The sequence below is a fragment of the Bradysia coprophila genome, unplaced genomic scaffold (assembly GCF_014529535.1).
Source record: "Bradysia coprophila strain Holo2 unplaced genomic scaffold, BU_Bcop_v1 contig_297, whole genome shotgun sequence".
Classification (NCBI taxonomy): Eukaryota; Metazoa; Arthropoda; class Insecta; order Diptera; family Sciaridae; genus Bradysia; species Bradysia coprophila.
The window spans coordinates 3,038,456-3,058,762 of record NW_023503555.1 but is presented as its reverse complement, the minus strand read 5'-3'; the positions used below and the strand labels follow the sequence as shown (position 1 = coordinate 3,058,762).

General features: G+C 35.7%; 1 protein-coding gene across 2 annotated transcripts; it reads right to left on the bottom strand.

The window, feature by feature from the left end:
• Positions 1–12,297: 12,297 nt before the first annotated feature.
• LOC119078886 (protein bicaudal D-like) lies at positions 12,298–19,190 on the bottom strand. 2 transcript variants are annotated; one of them, XM_037186608.1, is made up of 8 exons: positions 18,816–19,190; positions 17,993–18,133; positions 17,703–17,927; positions 17,486–17,623; positions 14,839–15,898; positions 14,379–14,808; positions 12,991–13,085; positions 12,298–12,904 (listed from the first exon to the last, which is right to left on the bottom strand). In XM_037186608.1, exons 1-8 carry the CDS (start codon positions 19,008–19,010, stop codon positions 12,870–12,872), a joined length of 2,319 nt encoding a protein of 772 aa, XP_037042503.1. In that variant the 5' UTR covers positions 19,011–19,190; the 3' UTR covers positions 12,298–12,869. The 2 variants fall into 2 exon arrangements, with proteins under 2 accessions (XP_037042503.1, XP_037042502.1); XM_037186607.1 differs by having other exon boundaries at positions 14,379–15,898; positions 18,816–19,189.
• Positions 19,191–20,307: the final 1,117 nt, after the last annotated feature.

The following is a 20,307-nucleotide window of genomic DNA, read 5'->3' as shown; positions in this document are numbered from 1 at the left end:
AAATGGTATGGAGAGAAAGGGTCCCCTTTTTCCTTTTTACAACTACAAGAGATTATATGGAATGCTATAAAACTCCGTAGAGTGTATATATAGTGACTATGTATACATTCCGGTAGATCTGTGTTGTCGGTGCTAAAGGCTTCGTCTTATTTTCCTTTCTTTATTTTTTTGTTATGAGCCATGGGTTAGCTGTGATTTTGATTGAATTTATGTTGAAGAATGTCTGTCAATACGAAAATTTACTGTTAAAAATTTAATTATTTTAAGACGACGAACGATGATAAGAATGAATAATTTTCGTACACCTCGTTGACTGCGATATCCGATTAACAATGTGTACAATGGGTTTGAATAAGACACCGAAATTAATTAACATCGAAACACGGATACCATGGTTCGTTAACTGTTTTCATATTTATCGACACTGGTTTTTGGTGGTGGCAACGGTGGTTCATATATTCAATTTATTGTAATGATGAAACATCACACAAATAATTCCCCGAAAACATTTCCGAGAACTAATTAATAATAAATGTTTCACCACACACATCGTCGACTGGTAGAACTGTCGCATCAAACATGTAAATGTAATCAATAAAGAGCAAACGATAATATTCTTCCGCATATCATTGAATTGCGACAGGAATATCAAAGGTAAATTGGAAGCTGATGGTGTTTGGAAATAGAATTTTCAATTTCTGTCGGAAAATTATTCATTACAATTGACTGTTTGTGTAAATATAGCTTGATCGTTTAGGTAGACCCGAACCGGTCAGTAATTTGCCAATTTTCTCTATAAAATTGATTTCGTTTGACTCATGGGAGTTCATTTAAATTTTTAAATAAAATTGCCCACATAATCGGATGGTGCACATCGTTCACACAATTATAATGCTTTTGCAAATAATTAAAGTTGAATAGCCATTCATTTCGGACAAAATATTTAACTAAATTTTTCTGTTTAATTGGTTTATGGTTTAAATGTCGACTTTTTTTATTGGAAAAAATTCAATTTTCCATCCATGATTTTGCTGGCCAACGAAAAAAAACGCTCGATGTTTTCGCTCATCAATCACTTTCAGCTCCGATCTGTTACGCTTTACAACCGAGAATTTAATTTTAAATATTTTTAATGATTTATAAATAATAATAAAACAAAATATTCGAGTGGAGAACGGGTTCATGGGATTAACGTGTTAAAAATCAATTAACACCATGGCCACCGGTCACAAATCACACACCCCACAAAAATGGGATTAAATCTTCATTCGATAATTTAAATTCTGTAATTCTCTCTAGTCTTTCAGCTATTATCGCTAATTTAAAGCTAATTTAAAGTGAATTTTTCATTTCTTTAATTGGAAAAATTACCTCACGGTTACACCCAGTCTTCCAACTCCCATCTTGCTGTTGTCCTAGCAACATTAGCAACATTACCGTTTATGCGCTTTAAACAAGAAGTTTTGAAACTGCCAGATCGGGCATTCGGTAACCTCATAGAACTGTGACGAGAGACAACGATTGTTAGATGACAAAGGACTGTAATATAGCTGAAGTAAATTGCTTTTGAGGGAATAGGTCAATTGAATTTTACAAGTTGAATTTGAAAAATTGATTGATTTGGACGCTAATATGAATTTAAATTGGAATTGGAATTGGAAGTAGACTTAGATTTAACTGTGCGGATTGAGTGACGAAGCTATATCGATTAAATCAATACATTTTAAACCAAATTTTAGTGTTCAATTTGTATTGATTGTATTGACTGAGATGATGACGATGATTGTAACTATGTCAGCTTACTTAAGTCGACACTAAAACCAATATAAATAAATAATGAAAAAATAATTGTTTTCCATGTGTGTGAGGAGTGATTAAATTTATTTTCTCAACTCAAAAGTAAAGAGAAAATGATAAAATGATGTTTTGTTGACGCTTCGTCTGATGACAGTTCGGTGAAGAAAATGTCTATTTTCTTCCCTCTTGTTTTGACACTGTCAAATTGACAGTGAAAAAATAAATATTTTCTCCTCCGATCTGTCACCACGCTTAGTCAAGGACAATCAATCAATCTGTTCTCCACAGAAATCACAACCTGGGTCCTGTGGCTTTCCTATATTCGTTAAGTGTTTGTTAAAATCGAATTGTCCTGTTATCACAAGAACTTAGTATTAAAGATTTAGATTAAAGCGCAGGGACCTAAGGAACATTTTGGGTGGGATTTTTCCCACTCGCGCCTGTTGAATTCCCATCCACGAATTCAATTTTGCCCACACTGTAAATTTTTACAAAAACGTAAAAGGTACTCAGCCCTTTTGATTTTATTCCAAGCTTTCGTTTAGTTTTAGTTTAAATTTCGTTTAGTTCGTGACAAGTTGGTTTTAGCATAACAATCGACATCGAGACAGGTCCGTACCACTTAAAGTCCAAGTCGCTCATTGACGATTCGTTTAAAGATTAAGAGGCTGAAAGTCTCGCCATTCCAGTGGACACGACTGTCGACCACTCGCCGACTCTAGACAGCACGATATTAAAGTTAATATCAGTTCGAAATTACAAAAGTCGACATTGGCAGCGAAACCATGTCCCCAGCATTAAGAAGAAAATTAACCGCCTGAACAAATTGATCAAAACTCAAATAAAATCCTTCAATAACGAAAGGTGGAACGACAGACTTTTACAGTTGAAAAAGCACTCTAATCAACTGTGGAAGGTTACTAGGCAATTTTTTGAGAATTTTTAGGAATTTTAAGAATTAAAATTCGGAATAATAAGCCCTGGGCACATTTGCCAGAGATAGTGTATGGCATACACAAAATGTTCCTTCGAAAGTTTCCTTCCTATCTTATTAAAATGGTTCAATCATTTCCACAAAAACGTTCTTTGTGTTTCAATAAATTGCCAGTAGTCCCACAAGACTACAGACTTCAGACTTGATTGTAAGTCACAGTGAAAAGATGTTTTTCGTAGATGATTCCTGCATATGTGTTTTTGCTAAGTCTCCTGGCAAAATTATCAAGAAATTGAATGCCGCTGGTATGCAGATCACAAAGAATTCTGCAAAATGGGAAATCAAGTTAAATGGCTACAAAACAAAGGCGGCCTGTTTCACCAGAAGAAGTTTCACCATAATTGTTTTTGGCGCCTCTACGGCAGAGTTAGTAAGTCATTTCTGCGCTTTTTCGTCGAATTCCCACCCACGGGAAAATCCTTACGTTAGTCCCTGAATAAAGCGTGTTGCTTGAAACCATTGGAGCCATTAACACCTCTAGCTTGTTTTGTTTATTGTCAAAAACTTGTTGACTTTGGCTGCGAAAATCTAATTCAATTGCTACGGTCTAATAAGAAGGCCAAGGACTATGAAGATATTTCTCCAGTTTCGTTTAATAACTAACTTATATGTACAGCCATCCTCAAAGATTCATTCAACTCAATGATCCCGCATGTCCTATAAAACCGAGAAATGTATTTATCGTTCCTGGGCACGTTCGTAACCTCTTGCCAAGTGACTAAGGCAGTATAAGAACTGCAATGAAACATTATACGTTCACATACGACTGTGTATGATGTAACTATATATATAGCGAGTGGATATAAAATACAACAAATCAAATGCTAGATATATCGTTTAAGTCAATGAAGAAAAAAGAATGGCATGTGGAACGGAAAGAACGAACAAACGTACCAGTGATAGCGAACACAATCATTACATGCTCGTATTCGGTATACTTGTCCAACAGCAACTTTAACTTTGCTGAATCTTCCGAATGAGAAGGTATATCAAGAAAATATTACGTATGGGAATTTCAACACAGCAAATCCAATTATAAGTGACAATATCCTCTTGTGTGTTGTCTTACACAATTTTCTTTTGCCAAGATAACTATTATTTTCTCATGAGAAATTCGCTAAAATAAATCATTTTTCCGCAAATTTTTTAACACGAAAATGTGTTGAGACTATAACAGCGAGATATCGTTTGGTGTTTGGTGTTTTACATTCACAATTCAAGAGAATCTGAGTTACAATTACCGCACTTAAATTGAGTGGTTGAGTAGCTCAAAATCTATTAAATACGAAGAAAATTCGAGCAGCTCATCGGAAGCGGTGACAATCAAAAGCATCAAATAATATATTATATCAGCAATAAGCTCTGTCTGGAGTGGCTTTGTACCAACATGTATCTAAAGATCCCAGCGAGTATTCGTACGTTGATGATATACTTGTCATCCAAGGACGCTTAATAATAACAAATTCGTTCCAATCTCATACAGGATACATAGGAATTAAATTGTTAGATGCATCGAAAATGGAGAAGTACGTTCTATGGTTCCTCTCCTACCCACTAACTCAATTCTTCCACTTTCACGACGTCCTTTCTTTTAAGAGGAATGGATTTTGAAACTATGGAATTTTCTTGCTTGCCTCATTTATTACATACGAGTACAATCTCCGATTAAGTAAAAACATTTCCTGAAAGCTTCTTATAGGAAGCGTAGTTTTAGCCCCATATAAGGTAGCAAAAAATCTCAGGGAGACATGTCCAACAGTTATTGACCATAACAGTTAGTTATACGATCGAGTGACAATCCATACATCTAGTGCCTAAAATAGTATTTATCAACGAGTTGTAAAAAACGTTTTTCGCACTAAAGGCAATAGAAAGTCCTACTTTTCATCACTTGTTGCGAACAAGTATGTTTAGAGTCCCCTAACATTGTAGGGTTGCCAGAAAAAAACTGTTCGAAATCGAATGCTGCATAAGTAGGGATGAAAAGAAGAGTTTTTGTGGAAATTTTGTTGATCCGAGGCGAAACCGATTTAATTTTTATCCCGAGTTAAGCAATGGATTTTACATGTTCAGGGCGTCATAAGAGGTGCGGTTTTCGACGCTTGTAACATATAAAATATATTGTTCTGCCTCAAAAAAACTAGAAAAAATATTTAGAACTCTTTTGAGTGATTTTCCCCTCGAGTTAAAATTCAAGAACCTCATTTTTAGAAATTGATTGGGAGGCTTGACTCACCTGATCTACCCGAAACTATTTTGGTACCATAATTCGACCTCGAAAAATTTTGACATCGGGCTACGCTAATGTTGACACTTCCGGAAAATTCTATTTCTGTATCTATCGTGGGCCATATGTTTTTTCAATAGCTTTAAGAGAAAAGAGTTAACCGAAATCAGCTCAGATTTAGTGGAAATAACCTGAATACTATTTCGCAAGTAAGAAATCGATTCAGAGACATTTTGACTGAATAAAGCACAACGTGGATTGATCACTACCATTGGACATATCAAACAATCGAACATTTAAGAAATCTCTGATTTGTGGACTCTTTTTTAATGACGAAGCAGGGACGAAGTATTTAAGAACAGTGAAGAAGTGAAAACACATTCACTTGGAAGGGCTGACGTTTCGCGCTTAGAAAAATTCTAGGATTTCGTCCATTCCAAGTCAATTCGAAAATTCACACTCTTTCTCTTAGGTGGTCTTCTGTGACACTGGTAGCGTTTGTGATTTTATCCCTCAAAGAATACTGATAAAGACTATAGGGCTTTGTGCTACGGCAAAATCATTCTATATCTCCCTTACTGAACGGTAAACGTTGTACAAACGAAATAAATTAAAAACCTTCATTTTGTGGTTGAAATTTAAATCCAAACGATGAATCTGATATTTTATTGCAATCACAGAAAAGAGAGCTAAAAATTATTTGAATTAATTTGACGAACGAAATTTCAGTTATAATTATTATCGCATTGTACTCGAACAATGTAAAAGTGCTTAACTCCCAATAATGTTGATATTAATCTCGACAATGATGATGATAATTTAAAGTTGAAACACTGAAGCCATTGAAAATGTTTATGTGATACCGAACCGAGCAGACGGATGTTGTTCGTCGATGCAGAATTAAAGTTTTCGAGAATATTATTACAATAATTCATTATAATGAAATTTTATGTGAAACCCAAAACAATATTCGAGAGCGGGGTATCTATAACAGTGTGCAGATACTAACGACACAGCCCAAGCATATTCAGAATTAATCATAAATGTTGGTGAATTAAACAAATAGGAAATGGCTAATGTCGTGTATCATCATCACAATATACCACAACTATATCAAAATCCCTCTTAATGTTTATGCACGTAAACGAAGTGACGTACGTATGCATGCACAATTCAGAGCATTGTGTATCCCTTTTCACTCCAGACTAATCTGCATTATATCGCATAATACTAGGACCAAATGAAAATTTATGTTCCAATAATAGTCTTGCTTGTGTATCTAAACTAATATTATTGTACCGGGACAGCATAAATGTGCAAATTCATTGTACGACTATTGTTGATTGTTTTATAAAATTTGAGTATTGTAAATTGGTCTTGCTGGATAGAATGGAACTTTATTCAAGGTGAGGCGGTGAGAGGTCTGCCTTTTCCGTTTTGTTGTTGAAATTAATCAGAATAAGTTTATTTGGTTGTTTTGAACCATTATTGTCGGGCAAATAATGTGGTTCACCGATCCAATGTATAAAGCAAATGGAAATAAGAATTGGACTTTACGAAATCAATTGGAGTGAATAATCTTCTAGGAATGGCAAGCGTGCCACTAAATCTAAACATTTTCAAGCATCTGTCGATTGTAAATCGCGTAAATTTTACCCGTTTTTCATTTTTTACATTTGCTCCGACTTCTTGTTAGTTTTGAGGGAACTACAAACTACAGGATTTTGTACAGGGAGGACAACACATAGGAGAGACAACTGTTGTACTAGAATCAAAGACTATTTTTGAGGAAATCTTTCCTTGATTTTGTGCAAATTTTCTAGCACGAGAAATTCGAGAAAAATTTCTTTAAAAAAAGCTTTGCTAGGTACACGGCACTGGGCCCACGCAGCAGATCCTACTACTTTCTGAACTGGTTTACTTTAGAAGGAAATTTATTGTAATATTGTGATCTTAGCTGCACTTCGTAAATTAAAGGCAGAACTGTTGGCAAGGTGAAAGTAGTCATCTTATACGTGGTGAGAGCGTTTATGTGATCCAATATAAAATTATCAATTCGTGAAAAGGTTTTCGTAGTTGAGCATCTGCCTTAGACGCTTGATTTTAGGCAATTTCGCTTGTTGTTTTGTTGTTGTCTGAACGGTGAAAAAATGTCTAGTGTCTATAGCAGCCACACAAAATTTACATGTAATGATGCAAACTCACGAGAAAAATTCTAAATTTCCCCGAAGTTTCGTTCTCTAGCACTAGCTGTGGACGTGTCCAACTAAGGATCTTTACATTGAAATTTTCCACAGACACAAATTGGTACACGATTGACACATCGTTTAGTAGCAATGTTTACTTCAAATATTGAAATGTTCCAATGAGTAGTGCTGAAAAGAAAAGGTTTAGTTCCGTGTTCAAGTTTCTGTCCCCAAATGGTTTACCAGCCCCGACACCAATCAAACAAACGAGCGATTGAAGATAGCAGAAACCGAAATCAAGTAGTTTAGTTCTCTATTGATTTCCTTAGCCCAATATGACCGACATTAGTTCGAAATGTTGTCAGAAAAGAATTCCAAGGAAGCGATGTTGTATGATACGTTATGTCCCCGTCGGTACAGAGGAAATTAGCAATCGAACGTGCATTCGATTGCATTTATTAAAAGCTACTTAAAAGTAAATTTGTAAACCCTTGACGAAAATGGTGAATGAAAATTCTAGTAGCCCAAAAAACCGGCGAAAAATTTGGCACTGGTTCAATATAATCTAAGATGAGCGAAACTTTTCCGAGCTAATGAATGAGATATTCATCGACAACGACTTCATGAAATGACAGGCTCTGACAAATGCGATCTTATACAGCCAAAAAATGGATTGTGCAAAAGTGAAGTAAAAGATTATGAAATCAATTTTACAAAAATACCTAGGCCAAATGAAGTAATAGATGCGACCCGAGTAAAAATAAAAGTCTCAAAGGTTCGAAAAGAGACGTCTCACGGTCTCAAATCCTTTGTATTGTGAGACGTCTCTTTTCGAACCTTTGAGACTTTTATTTTTACTCGGGGATAGAAAAATTGTTGATATAATTGCCGTCTGTTAAACTTTCAATAAATTGATTATGTGGTCGTAGTCGTAGAAAGAATTCTTTCTTTAAGAACCATTAGTTATGTCATTTCTGGAAGATAAGAAAAGGGTGGAACCGATTTAACAGATTTTTTGTGCACAGATTGCCCATTATATGATCAGATTTTTGATCTCGAATCTTTCATTCGTACGTTTTAACAGGGTTTTATCAATCTGTATGAAGTCGTTTAACTCCAACAAATTTTGCCCAAAAAATCCTTTTGAATTTTTAACTTTTTTCTTTATTTTTTTTATGTATTTTACAAATATCATAAGTAACCAATCATACAATAGAAAAAGAATATAAATTTCTTAAAACGAACGCGTTACGTTTACACTTTCCAAAAATCATAATAAAATGCAAAAACACAAAATATAGTTTTGTCCATTGCTGGAAAAGTTAGTGTGATATTCAAACGTAATTTCATAATTTCCTATTCCGATTAAAAACGGCAAGTCGGTTAGTAAACGATTAGCTACAGTGACTTCAAATGCGATCATCTCTAGCTTGTCGTCTTACAGCAAAACTAAAATGTTAACAATTTTGAAGTACAAGATTTTTGAATTATTCATCAAAAAATCATTTTTGTCGACAGAATTAGCACATTTAATGACTATACCGTGATGCGCTTGCCGTTTCTTAAAGGCTTAATGGAATAACATAAATCATAGAGCTAGTAGCAGCCACTGATAATTAGACGTTTCATATAGCAAAATTCTCAGTTAGTCATTTCAGTTTAACGAAAAATAATTTATTTAAAAAAATGGAATATAGTTTGTGGCGTAATAATATTTCATCAACCATTGTTCACAATTTTATCGTTCCATTAACAGTTCTTTCAATTCGTGGTTTTTTGTTAGTTTTCTTTTTAGATTATGTCCCTCTTTATTTATCTCAACAGGACCGGACAGGTGCGAATCGGTCAAATATGGAGACGGTTTTTGCATACCTGCGATAGGGATGTGTTAGATTTAATTATAACTTTATCGCCCGAGTCGCGTTTGGGTAGTCCGGGCCTGTCTCTTAAATAATTTTTTGTTTTTGTTTTATTAAGTCATCTCTTTAGAAAAAGTTTGAGATTTCAATTAAAAAATAGGGAAATCAAAATTTCTATTCAATTTTTCTCGCTTCTGGATTTTAATTCTATGAACTATGATAAGTGTGAAGTATGCCTTCCATCTAAAATTACTACTATTTTCAATTAATTAATTTCTTTTTAGTTTTATCTTTTTTACTGCTTCTCATTTTACTGGACTTGTTTTGTTTCTTGTGTGTGTCGTGTGTGTTAATAATTTAATTTATTTATTTGACTTAATATTCTATTAAAAAATTTCTAATAACCGCTAAGTGTTAATAATTCTAAATTTAATTAAATGTTTTTCTTTTTCTTCACTACTTCACTAATGTATAAATTATTATTTTCACAGTTGTTGTTGTTTATTTATCTCCTCTATCCACTGTTTTTTCATTAGTCAATAAATTGAGTAAGAGTGTCTACTCTCTAATTGTAAATAAATTTTCTAAAAAATTGATCTTTCAACAAAAAAAATTAGTTTTGTAGCTTAAGCTGCACTAGTCATTTTATAATAAATTGGTTTTGCATTTGGTTACAAATGGTTACTTCTGTGCATACGGTAAATACGCCAAAGTAGTGGGTTCAAGTAGTGCAGTGTAACGAATAAATAAACATTTTACATTTTATAATTAGCACTGAACATATTATTGCACAAAGATATTATTTTTCCATTAATTTCAGTTGTATTTTTAAAATATAATTTCGTCTTTAAAATAGATTGCCAACGGATATTACTAGATGCTATTTTAACGTTTAAAAATTAGTAAAGACTATTAGTAACAAAATCTCTTTGAATAATTATAGTTCAAAAGAGTGACATCGGACAAAAGTCTTGATGATCTATCAAGTGAGTCAATTGGTTAAAGCTGCAACGTTGCGGAATCAAAATCAAAGGAACGTAAGATACTCCTACCTTGAAAATTTCTAACTTTCGAATTCCGATTTTTAATTTCCGCTACAGTCTAAATTATTCATTAGAAAAGGTAGGAACACCGTCGTTGGTGTTTCCTGTGATGGAATTTTTTTCTGAACTTCCCATGCGACAAGATTATTTTTCTGAACTTCATCTAACCAAAGTCAGTGTTAGAAATCGCTAAACTGGAATGAAATGTTAAAAATGATCTCTCATATCATGGCGTCTTGCCTCCACAAATTTTACTATGTAGAGCAAACACCCTTTCGCCCCCCATACTCGCCACCACTGTATTGAACAAGGTTCAACCGAAGAAGGTTGATTGATACTGATCACTAGAAAATTGTCCCGATGTCACCCTTAGTAAACTGTTATAGTTGCCAGTTCATAGGAAATGTGATGAAATTCTTATAGCTGCTCTACGAAAATCAACATATTTATTGGACATTGCTTATAATGTGTAAATAAAGCCGAAACAAAATGTGAGAAATAATAGTTGACAATATGCAAAGATTCAATTCGGAACATCTTTGAGACGTTCCATACACTTTCCAAAACGTTTCGTTTGTCTTTCTCTTTTTTTTTAACTTTAAATCAATTTTAATCTCGTAACAATTTGAAAAATAAAAATGAAAAATTGCAAACAACACATTGATTTCTTGAATTTTTCTTTTCTTTTTCTTTTAAATTTCAAAGGGACGGTGATACGTAAAAATCCAATTATTCCTTTAATTTAGTTCCTCCTTTTGTTTACTCTCCTTTTTTTCGTTTTAATGGCTCGGTAGAATATTATTTTTGTTTTTTTTTCTTCTTCTTAATTTCTTTTTGTTTTGTTTTTAATTAATTTAATTTTTCCACAACAATAATTTATTCCATTTTTTAACAAACTACACAATTAATTAAATTTAATTTTTTTTTTATTTCTTTAATAAATAGGGAATTGTTTTTTTAAAAAATTCACCAAAATGGATTTCATTTTCTTTTCACAAAATATTTGGACGCTCGTTTTTACTTCATTTTTTTTTTCTTTTTGTTTTTCTTTTTTATTCAAGGGAGGGAAATGTGATTTTTATGTGAAACGTGTGATTTCTTGATATTTCATCGGTCTATTAGTGAGGACATCCTCCTAAATCTTACTCTTTCAGCACCAAATACCTCAGTTTTAATCCAGAACTTTTTCGAGAATTAAAATTATTGGAATTCTGTAAGTTTATTGAAACTCCTCGTGGATTCTTGAAAGTCCTCTTCGACAATTTGAACAATTTTCAAGAATTTTATTTCTCGAAAATAGGCTCTTCCGAGCGGCGGATATTTGTAAATTTCGTTGACAAAGGATTTTCTAATATTTTAAGTGGATTTTCTTATCCGTTTTTGTTGAATTTTAAAGGATATTCATAGACGATTAAGGATCTACTTTGTACGTCCAAAGATTTCCTTGGATTTCTATGGATTTTTTTTTCAGTCTTTTAAAGATGTTTTGAGAGTTTGCTAAAAAAAAATCCTTAAAAATAGGAGAAAATACCAGAAAATCCTTTAAGGATTTTATTTTAGAAAATCTTTGTCCACTCAAAATACACGATACAATTCGTACAATCCATAGATCGTTTACTGTTTGTATTACGGCTTTTCAGCAATTGGGCGTATTACAGTTATTCGTTTGTTATTAACTGTGACGATCAAATCACTAAATTAGGTGTACCGATTTATATAACAGTATAACAACTGACAACTCGAAGCGACAAAGATGACTACGGAAAGCTTTCTAAAATCTGCATTTTGTTTGCAGATTGAATCCTTCTCTTCAAACTTCTACTGGTCAAATTCCAAATATTGGGAAACATTCACGCAGTCAACATTTCTTGAGTAAAGCAGAGAAACGATACTCAGATGGAATTGCTTCTGTTCGCCAGATTGGAGGAATATCAGAGAAATTGCTGAAAAAACGACATGGCATATTATACGATCTAGGTATCACTTAAGTGAATTCACTGGAGTGAGCCAAGAGAATATTATTTCCTGACTCACCCATCACAGACCAAAGATGATTTCAATCAAGAAATCACATAAAACATTCATTAGACGACATGATGGGACCGATTCAAAGAAATTTGTCTAGATTCCATTGATCGGTGGTTAAATTTGTGTGTAACGTAAGTAGAAAATGTTGAAATTTTTAACAAAATTTTTTTTGTGTTCGTTTTAACAGTACGGCGTGTAACACACATCTGTGCCGTGTGTTGTTAGTTGCACTTTTATTTCAATAAGTTTACAAAATAGAAAAAACAAAATGGGGCAAAAAAAGATCACCGACACATATCGTCTAATCAGCTTACAAAATACTCTAAATTTATATAAAATTAATAAGAAAAATATTCCTCTCGGTTTTCGTTTTATAATTTTTGTTTTTCTTTCTCTCATTTGTTTTCATTGGCGGAACGGTTTTATTTTCCTATTTCCTATTTTATCTCAATTAATTTCACGTACAGCTTCGGCTAAAATTTTGTTTTATAAAATACTCAATTAAGTATATCAATAATTTGTGTCCGTTCAAGTGTTCACTGAATGTAAATAAAAATCAAATTGAAAAGAGCACACAGCTCCTTGCATATTTTACTGTAGAACACAATGTATCTTTCTTTCGGGTAAACGGGGGAAAACGTATGCACTCAAAATTTAATTATTTCCTTCTTTCTCGCTTTTGTTTTGCATCCCCCGGACATTTAAAACACTTATACATCTAGTGGTATGTTAGTTTCAGTTTCTTCTTTTTAGTTGTGGTTTTCGTGTATCTATAGTTTAAGTAGTGTATAAAACAGAGCTAGAACCTTTCGCTGTACGCTGATTTTATGTTAGAAGAAATTTGTGTTCGAATTACCTGTATTCGATTTGTTCGTAGCTGACGATCGACCGAATGCAGACTTACTACCACCTCGCGGTGGAGGCATCTGACGACGAGTTTGACGCATTTCACTGGAATGAAAGAATGAGCAGTTAGTTAAACACAGATTTTATTCATTGTATGTCCCGGAAAATGAGGAATTACTCCATTGTGATGAGCATTTAAACTCGTTTCCAAGGTGTGTACTGCAGAGATTATTTTCAGGATTTAAAAAAAAAATCAAGAATTTTCAAGATTTTCTTTCAGGACCTTTTGAGACTTTTGAAGACTTTCAGGAATTTAAATGCTTGAAAATCTCCGAAATTCTTGAAAATTCTTGAATCGGACCGTTCTATTTTGCCTTGCGTGATTGTATTCGGTGAATGGAATGATCTGAACAGATTGGACGCTAACTTGGATCGGGTTGACCTGTTTCAATTCAGAGACTCTTCAGCGAAGAGTATGGGTCCCTAACTCTCATTTAAAGTCTACATTCGTATCCCTTTATCGCATGAAATTCTATGCGGTTCATCTTCGTTCACGATAACCAATTCTGTCCTCTTTGTTTCATGATCAACGGCAGTTTTATCATTTGACACCATTTCAGCCGTTCCATTGTTCGATCCACTCACTCCACTACCGATGGCTATGTCATCATTTAACTTGATGTTATCTCTATTGAATAACCAATACAACCACTGACAACTTTTTAATCTTTCAACTCGATGTTACTGTCCCGACGTTTTTACAATCGTGAAACCCGAAATTTTTACTCGAGAACCCAAGCAGGTTTAGATCAGGTTCGGGTCCGGTTGGGGTTGTATCCTCGAATTCTCGAGTCAAACCTGGAATTTTAGTTCAGGTTCGGGTCAAAATCAGGTCAGACCGACTTATTCCGAGCGTTTAAAAAGTACGGCAAGTAATATACTGTCTAGAGATGATGAACCGTGAACATGAGGCACTCTTTCGGGCAGTTTTCGATGAGCCAGTTCACAATTGACATAAAATCCCTCAAATTCTAACTGATTTTGGGAAGAATTTTTTGGTTCAAAATTTGGATGCCAGGAAATAGAGCCCGAAATCAGTTACCCGATTTTGGTCAATTAATTACCGGGAAGAAAACATTTTTGCCTGGTCTGTAATCAAGCAATAGCCACACAATTTGACTGGACGTTTCAGTACGTCCACTTCTTTCAAGAGATGTAAATCGATAAGAACGTCGTACTTTGATGAGTGTAAATGGCAAAAGACAAATAAACTGTTTCTGGATGTCGCTAGCCTTAAAATCAAATTCCTCATTTACAGAGTCAATGGCTGAAAGTGGTTCAATGATTTCACGTCTGGCCGGAATTAAATTTCAAAGAAAAATATTAATTTAAACTCACCGATCCATTTCGAATTCTTCGATGCGCTGATTCAGCACCAACTTCTGTTGTACAGCCAAACGCAACAATTGGTTGAGTGTTTTCTTCTCTTCTTCGGCGGCTTCATTGTGCCGGGTCAAATCATCCACCTGTGCGACATACTCCTCACATCTGGCAGCGAACATAGCACGTAAACTCGAAAATGTGGCAGCATCCTCTTTGAGAACACGCAATTCGTTACGCAATTTCGACATGGTTTCGTTGACAACCAACTTCTCGTTCTCGTATTTCGACTTCAAATTGGTTAGGGCCACTTCGGCGGTGTTTTTATTTGACTTGAGCACCGTACGCAGTGCAGCGATCTGTTCTCGCTTCGTCGACAACAAACTCTTCAATTTGACGATTTGTTCTTGAAGTTCGGAAATTTCTTCGCGATTGTCACGATCTTCGGTGTTACCGCTGCCGTTATCATTCAGTGATCCGTTTTTGTTCAGTTCTATGGTGTGCTCGATTGCAGTCTTTAAGTGTTTCAACTGATCCGTGACGGTTTCCACGTATTTCTTGATTTCAACCGAATCAGCTAGGCCTTGCAAGTCTTCCAGTATGTGGGCACGTTGCAGTAGGATGTCTGATTTGAATTGAGATTGAATGGCTGACAGAGAATCATTGTCCAAACTAAATTCGTCGCTTTTGTGATCGAGCAAGACTCGACTAGGCGTCTCGCCATTCACCGTACAGACTAGATGATACAAATGAGCTAGATCATCACTTAAACCGATCAGCGTGTTTCGGGCCGAACTTAAACTCTGACCGGCATTCTGGGAGATCACTGTCAGCGTTTGCACATCGCTGTGTAAATCCAATGACTTTTGCTCGTTCGTCAGAAGTTTATTTTTCAAGTTGGTTATTTCATCACGAAGCGTTTGCATGGCATCCGAGCAGTTCAGTCCTTTTTGCAGTTCAATTAAATCGGTTTTCAGGCCATCGATTTCCTTGGCGCTCAATTGGAACCAATTCGAGTATTGATTGATGGCCATATTGATTTTCTCGCTGAACTCGTTCTGCTTATTATCTTTGATAGCAGCTGCTTTGATTGTGTCCTGTGATTCCACTTGTCGCTTCAACTGTTGCAGTGAATCGACATGAGCCGCAAGCAAGTGTAATCTGGCCATGAAATTTTGCAATTCATTTTGACTTTTGTCGAGACTCTGCTGAGCATCACGTAAGTTGACAGTCAGATGAGACTTTTCCGACTCCAACACTTCGAGCTGCTTTTCCATTTTCTTCAGTTCATTCAAATGGATTTCGGAAAAGAGATCGACTTTCGTACCATCGGGTGTCTTCAGTTCGGTGGTCAGATCGGCTTCGAATCGCTTCAGCGCTGTGTTTTCCTCCTCGCCGTCACTATTCAGATTTGCTTCGTCGATGCCACGTATCGTGTATGCCAAATTGTTTAGATTGTACATCGATTCACGATTAAATTCGCGATTGATATGTGCGTCGAGTTCCTTTTTGAGTGCGTATTTCGACTCACGTTCTCCCTGAAAAGGACACAAACGAAATGAAGTCAACGAATGTGTTTGTGACAGATTACGAATCGAGTTTTGGACTAATGACTATCTGGATGAACGTTGCAAAATTCATAATTTTGTTGAATTCATGATTTTTTGATAGAGTTTTTAAATTGAAACTTTTATTAGTATTACCGACTCTGACTGACAAATTTTCGGTGTAATTTGGCGTAACTACAAATTCGATGAAAAGCAATTGTCCTCGTTGAATGTCTAACGCACGAGTCTAACAATTTAGCGCCCGACTCCTCAAAATATGTTTTTGGATTCGCCCTAGCAATACATTTGACGCCCATTTAAAAATTGTTCCTTGGCGCCAAAAAGCTAAAGACGGCACTGGGTAGAGATGAAGCATGAGTTCGTCTTGCACTACAGACCGTTAAAAGCTTATGTAACATGTAAATCCATCATATTTATGCATACAGACAACTGTTGTTAAGGTATTTTAAAGAAATCAAATTGGTGTTAAATTGAAGACATTGGCGTCACAGTAAAAGAACATCCTAGGTTTAACCGACTTTTCTGCGAAATTGTGAGGTCAGTATTCCCAGAACTATCCAAAAATTAGTAGCAATATCTCACCAATCAAATTTTGGAATTGTAATTTACATCAGAAATTCCAATAAGAAATTCAGTTTTCACGTTCCTCAGGCACTAACAACTACATTTCGACAAAAATCAGCTTCAAGGCCTGAAGTTATGAGTGACTGACATGCATATGTGCTCCTATCGGTCTATTGCAATTTTGGAAAAAATTATAGCTCCCGGTGGATTATGAATTAATGGACTCTTTGTACGACTGTGCGAAGGATGTTTTGTTTTGGTTGCGCGAAAATTGGAAAAATTTGTGGGAAAGAGGCCACGGGGACGACGTAAAGTGGAAAAGTGCGGTGAGAAGGTTGGGTATCAGCAGGATCAGAGATAAAGCGAAGGTGGAGGATGGATTGTTGAGACAAGAGAATGAAATTGCAAAGGAAACAAGCTAAGTATGTGGTTAGTGCACTGACCAGAAAGGTAATTTAATTATATTGGTTGATTGAAAGATTTCGTTTGTAGCTAGTATGACTGTCAGACCGAGCGGCGCCAGTTGTTGTTAGTTAACTCTGTAACACACAGATGTATTAAAGTTCTAGCAACTTAGAGAGGCCTTATAAAATGTTAATTCCGAGATCCAAAACAAAGTTCCTTTGTTTCCCACCCCCGACCCTTTCTGCTTCTTCTGTCACTGAATTTTTCCAGTTTTCAGTAGTAGTTTGTAAAGGCGTCTTCCATTCAGGGATGGTAAATCATAATCGTGTAGTTCATAATACCCGAAGGTGTAAATAGGACGACCACTAAGGATCTGTACACCGGTCTCAGGCGCTGCACCACAAGAACAGATAGAGTAAATCAAAGCTTTCTTTGATGAAAGAAACAAATAATCAAGCACGGGCTTCCACCGTCCTATTACATTCGTCTTCTTGCAGACACAACACCTTCAGAATCATTGAAATCGCTTGAATCTTGATCAGTTTCGCAGAGTAAATTTTTTATAAAAAAATGTTCGGCCATCCTTACCTGTAATGCTTCTAAAGCCTCTTCCATTTGCTTTTCAGCAATTTGTTTGAGTTTTCCCAATTCCTCGCATTTCGAATTTAGCAATTCGATTTCCTCAGACAGTCGACGAATTTCGTACTTGGCGGTTTCGAATTCGACCTGCAAAAGGAAGGTCGACGAAGCAAAATGGTTAGTCATCGAAATCGAAGGCTTCTAAGGAAAAAAATTGTATCCTCACCTGAGAGCAACGAAGACTGGACACCTGCTTCTGTAGCGTTATATTCTCCTCCTCCAATTCAGAATAATCCGCCAGCATCCGAGTTTCACGAAATTTCAAGTCTTTCAATTCGTTCTTGAGCTTCAGTTTTTCCGAATCGGCATCCTGTTTGTCGCGCCCGATTTCGCTGTTCTCTTGTAGCATGCGATCCCGTTCATTGCGAACACGATCCAATTCATGTCGTAGCTGAGAGAGGGAGTCAGATTGTGTTTTAAGACGATTAATCACATTCAGTAGCTCGCTCGACTTACTTGTTTCGTTTCATTTTCCAGTTCAAAGATATGCAGGGTGAGCGATGACTCTTTCGCTGCTGACTCGTTCAGTAGTGCATCTTCTTGTTCGATTCCACTTTTGGTGGAGAATTTGTGAGATGATTGAAATTTAGCAAGTGCCTGTAACAGAGGAGAGGGTTTCGTTCAGTTCAGTTAGCAATGAAAATCGAATTTCAGGACATAGAATAGTTCGTTGATTTTTGTCATTTTTGTCTAGTTAAGGGGTTCACATTGCAAAAACTGCTAATTTACCGGTGGTTTCTTGTCCATGTTCACGTAGCGGATAATGCTCGAGCATTATCAAATTTTTTTATTTTTAGAAATTTATTGGGAGGTATTCCTCGACTCCCTTAGCACTTTCCGGTGTGCCTAAAGTTGACGAGTCGCAATAACCGCCAACGTGTATTAAACATTTACTGGAATTCAACCGAAACCCGTTCGATTGTATAAATTACACGAAAATTGAATCAATCAAATCACGAAAAGATAAATTTCCGTTAATCTCCAGTCAATTGTTATGCGTCTGATGCTTTCATCGCTACCTCAGGAACATTTCACGCAACAAAAGACATTTGACCCTGACACGAACAATTGATAGAAATTAACGGCATTCGTTTGTCCTTTGAACATGAAACATTTTCGCACTCTAGTCTGAACAAAAACAACACAAAATAAACAATAAAATGACACAACATTTCACATGCGTACACAGTCACGTCAGCTGTTGTCAACTGCTGACCGACATGTTTTTTTTTCTTCTTGTCTTTCCATTCAACTAGAAATTTGGAAATATCAACCGTACCTCCTGTGTAATATCCAATTCATGTCTTGCATTTTCGTAGAGCAATTCCAACTCTTCGCACTTCTCTTGCAACTGGCTTTTTTCTTCCAACAAACTAAGTCCGTACTGAGCTGATTGAATTTTTTCGCTACTTGCTTGATCCAATTCGCGAGACAACCGTTCAATTTCCGATCGTAATTCTTCTATTGATGCCATTGTTTTACACGTAAATTCGTTGCACAGAGTTTCCTTTTCACATTTGCACTAATGTTATGGACGTTTTATTGATTAATGTGATTAACTTTAAGCGATAACTAAACTATTGCTTTTCTCTACCATCCGTGCGAACCAAATGACATCATGGAAGTTCGAAAGTGTTCTGTGTTGTGTCGGGTATGTGTTGGAATTTTTGATGGAAATCTACGTTTTCGAGGTTTTCGAGGTCTTCGAAGACCGATAACTGAGTGCGCAAATGATAGATGGCACTAAAAAGAAATAATCGGCGGTTTCACTTGAAAGTTCAATTACAGCCATTACAGCTAACTCTAACCAAATTTGTGACGCAATTTTCATCTAGTCTTATACGGTTTTATTATGACTGTGATTACGTATGACTATTAAACTAGTATAAACACGTGTAAGGTATAGTGAGATTGTATGGGTGGACCAGCTGAGAAACAGGTGAAGCAAATTTCGTCACTAATTGGTTGAGGGTTCACTGTAGATTGAATGTGAACCAAATTTGTGTATATGCTTGTTTCGGCTGTTTTACGTAGCTAGTCCACTCATACAATCACACGCTGAATATGCAAAAGTTCTGAAAGAACAGTTAAGACACTTCTGAGTTGATCACGAAGGCGGTGACACACAAATTTTGACAAATAGTGGCTTTTTATTGAACAGACTCATTACAGATTGTTTGAAATGTCAACTTGATAAAAACTTTTTTTTTTCTTCAAGTTGACATTTTAAACAATCTGTACTGAGTGTGTTCAACAAAATGTATCTATTTGTCAAAATGTGTGAGTCACCATCTAGCGGCCGCCTTCGTGGGTGTTTTAACCTGTTCTTTCAGAACCTTGGAATATGCATGTTTTTAAACTGTTTTACCATTGCTGTACGTGCTTATGAGACTATCAAACTTGTGTAACCAGTATAGTCCGGGTGCTTGTGTCAATCTGCTCGGTTTGCGTTGTTTGACATTTTCATTTAGCCCATTCGATTGGAAACGAAGAATTATGAAATAATTTTCTTACTTTCGGAAATCGACTTTTTCCACACATTTTCGGAGAGCAGAACCATTTTTTATGACACACGCACCTTGACTAGTAACAACGCACTGTCTGACAGTGCGTTGCTAGTAACCATATACTGTTTTTGTACTAGTGGACCAGGTGGCGAGACAGCTGAATCGATTCTTGATATAAGTTTTTCGGACCAAGACCATACAGGAGAAACGTAAAGAGAGTCGATTCTTTTATTCCTGCCTACCGTTGAGCAATGTTTTTTTTGC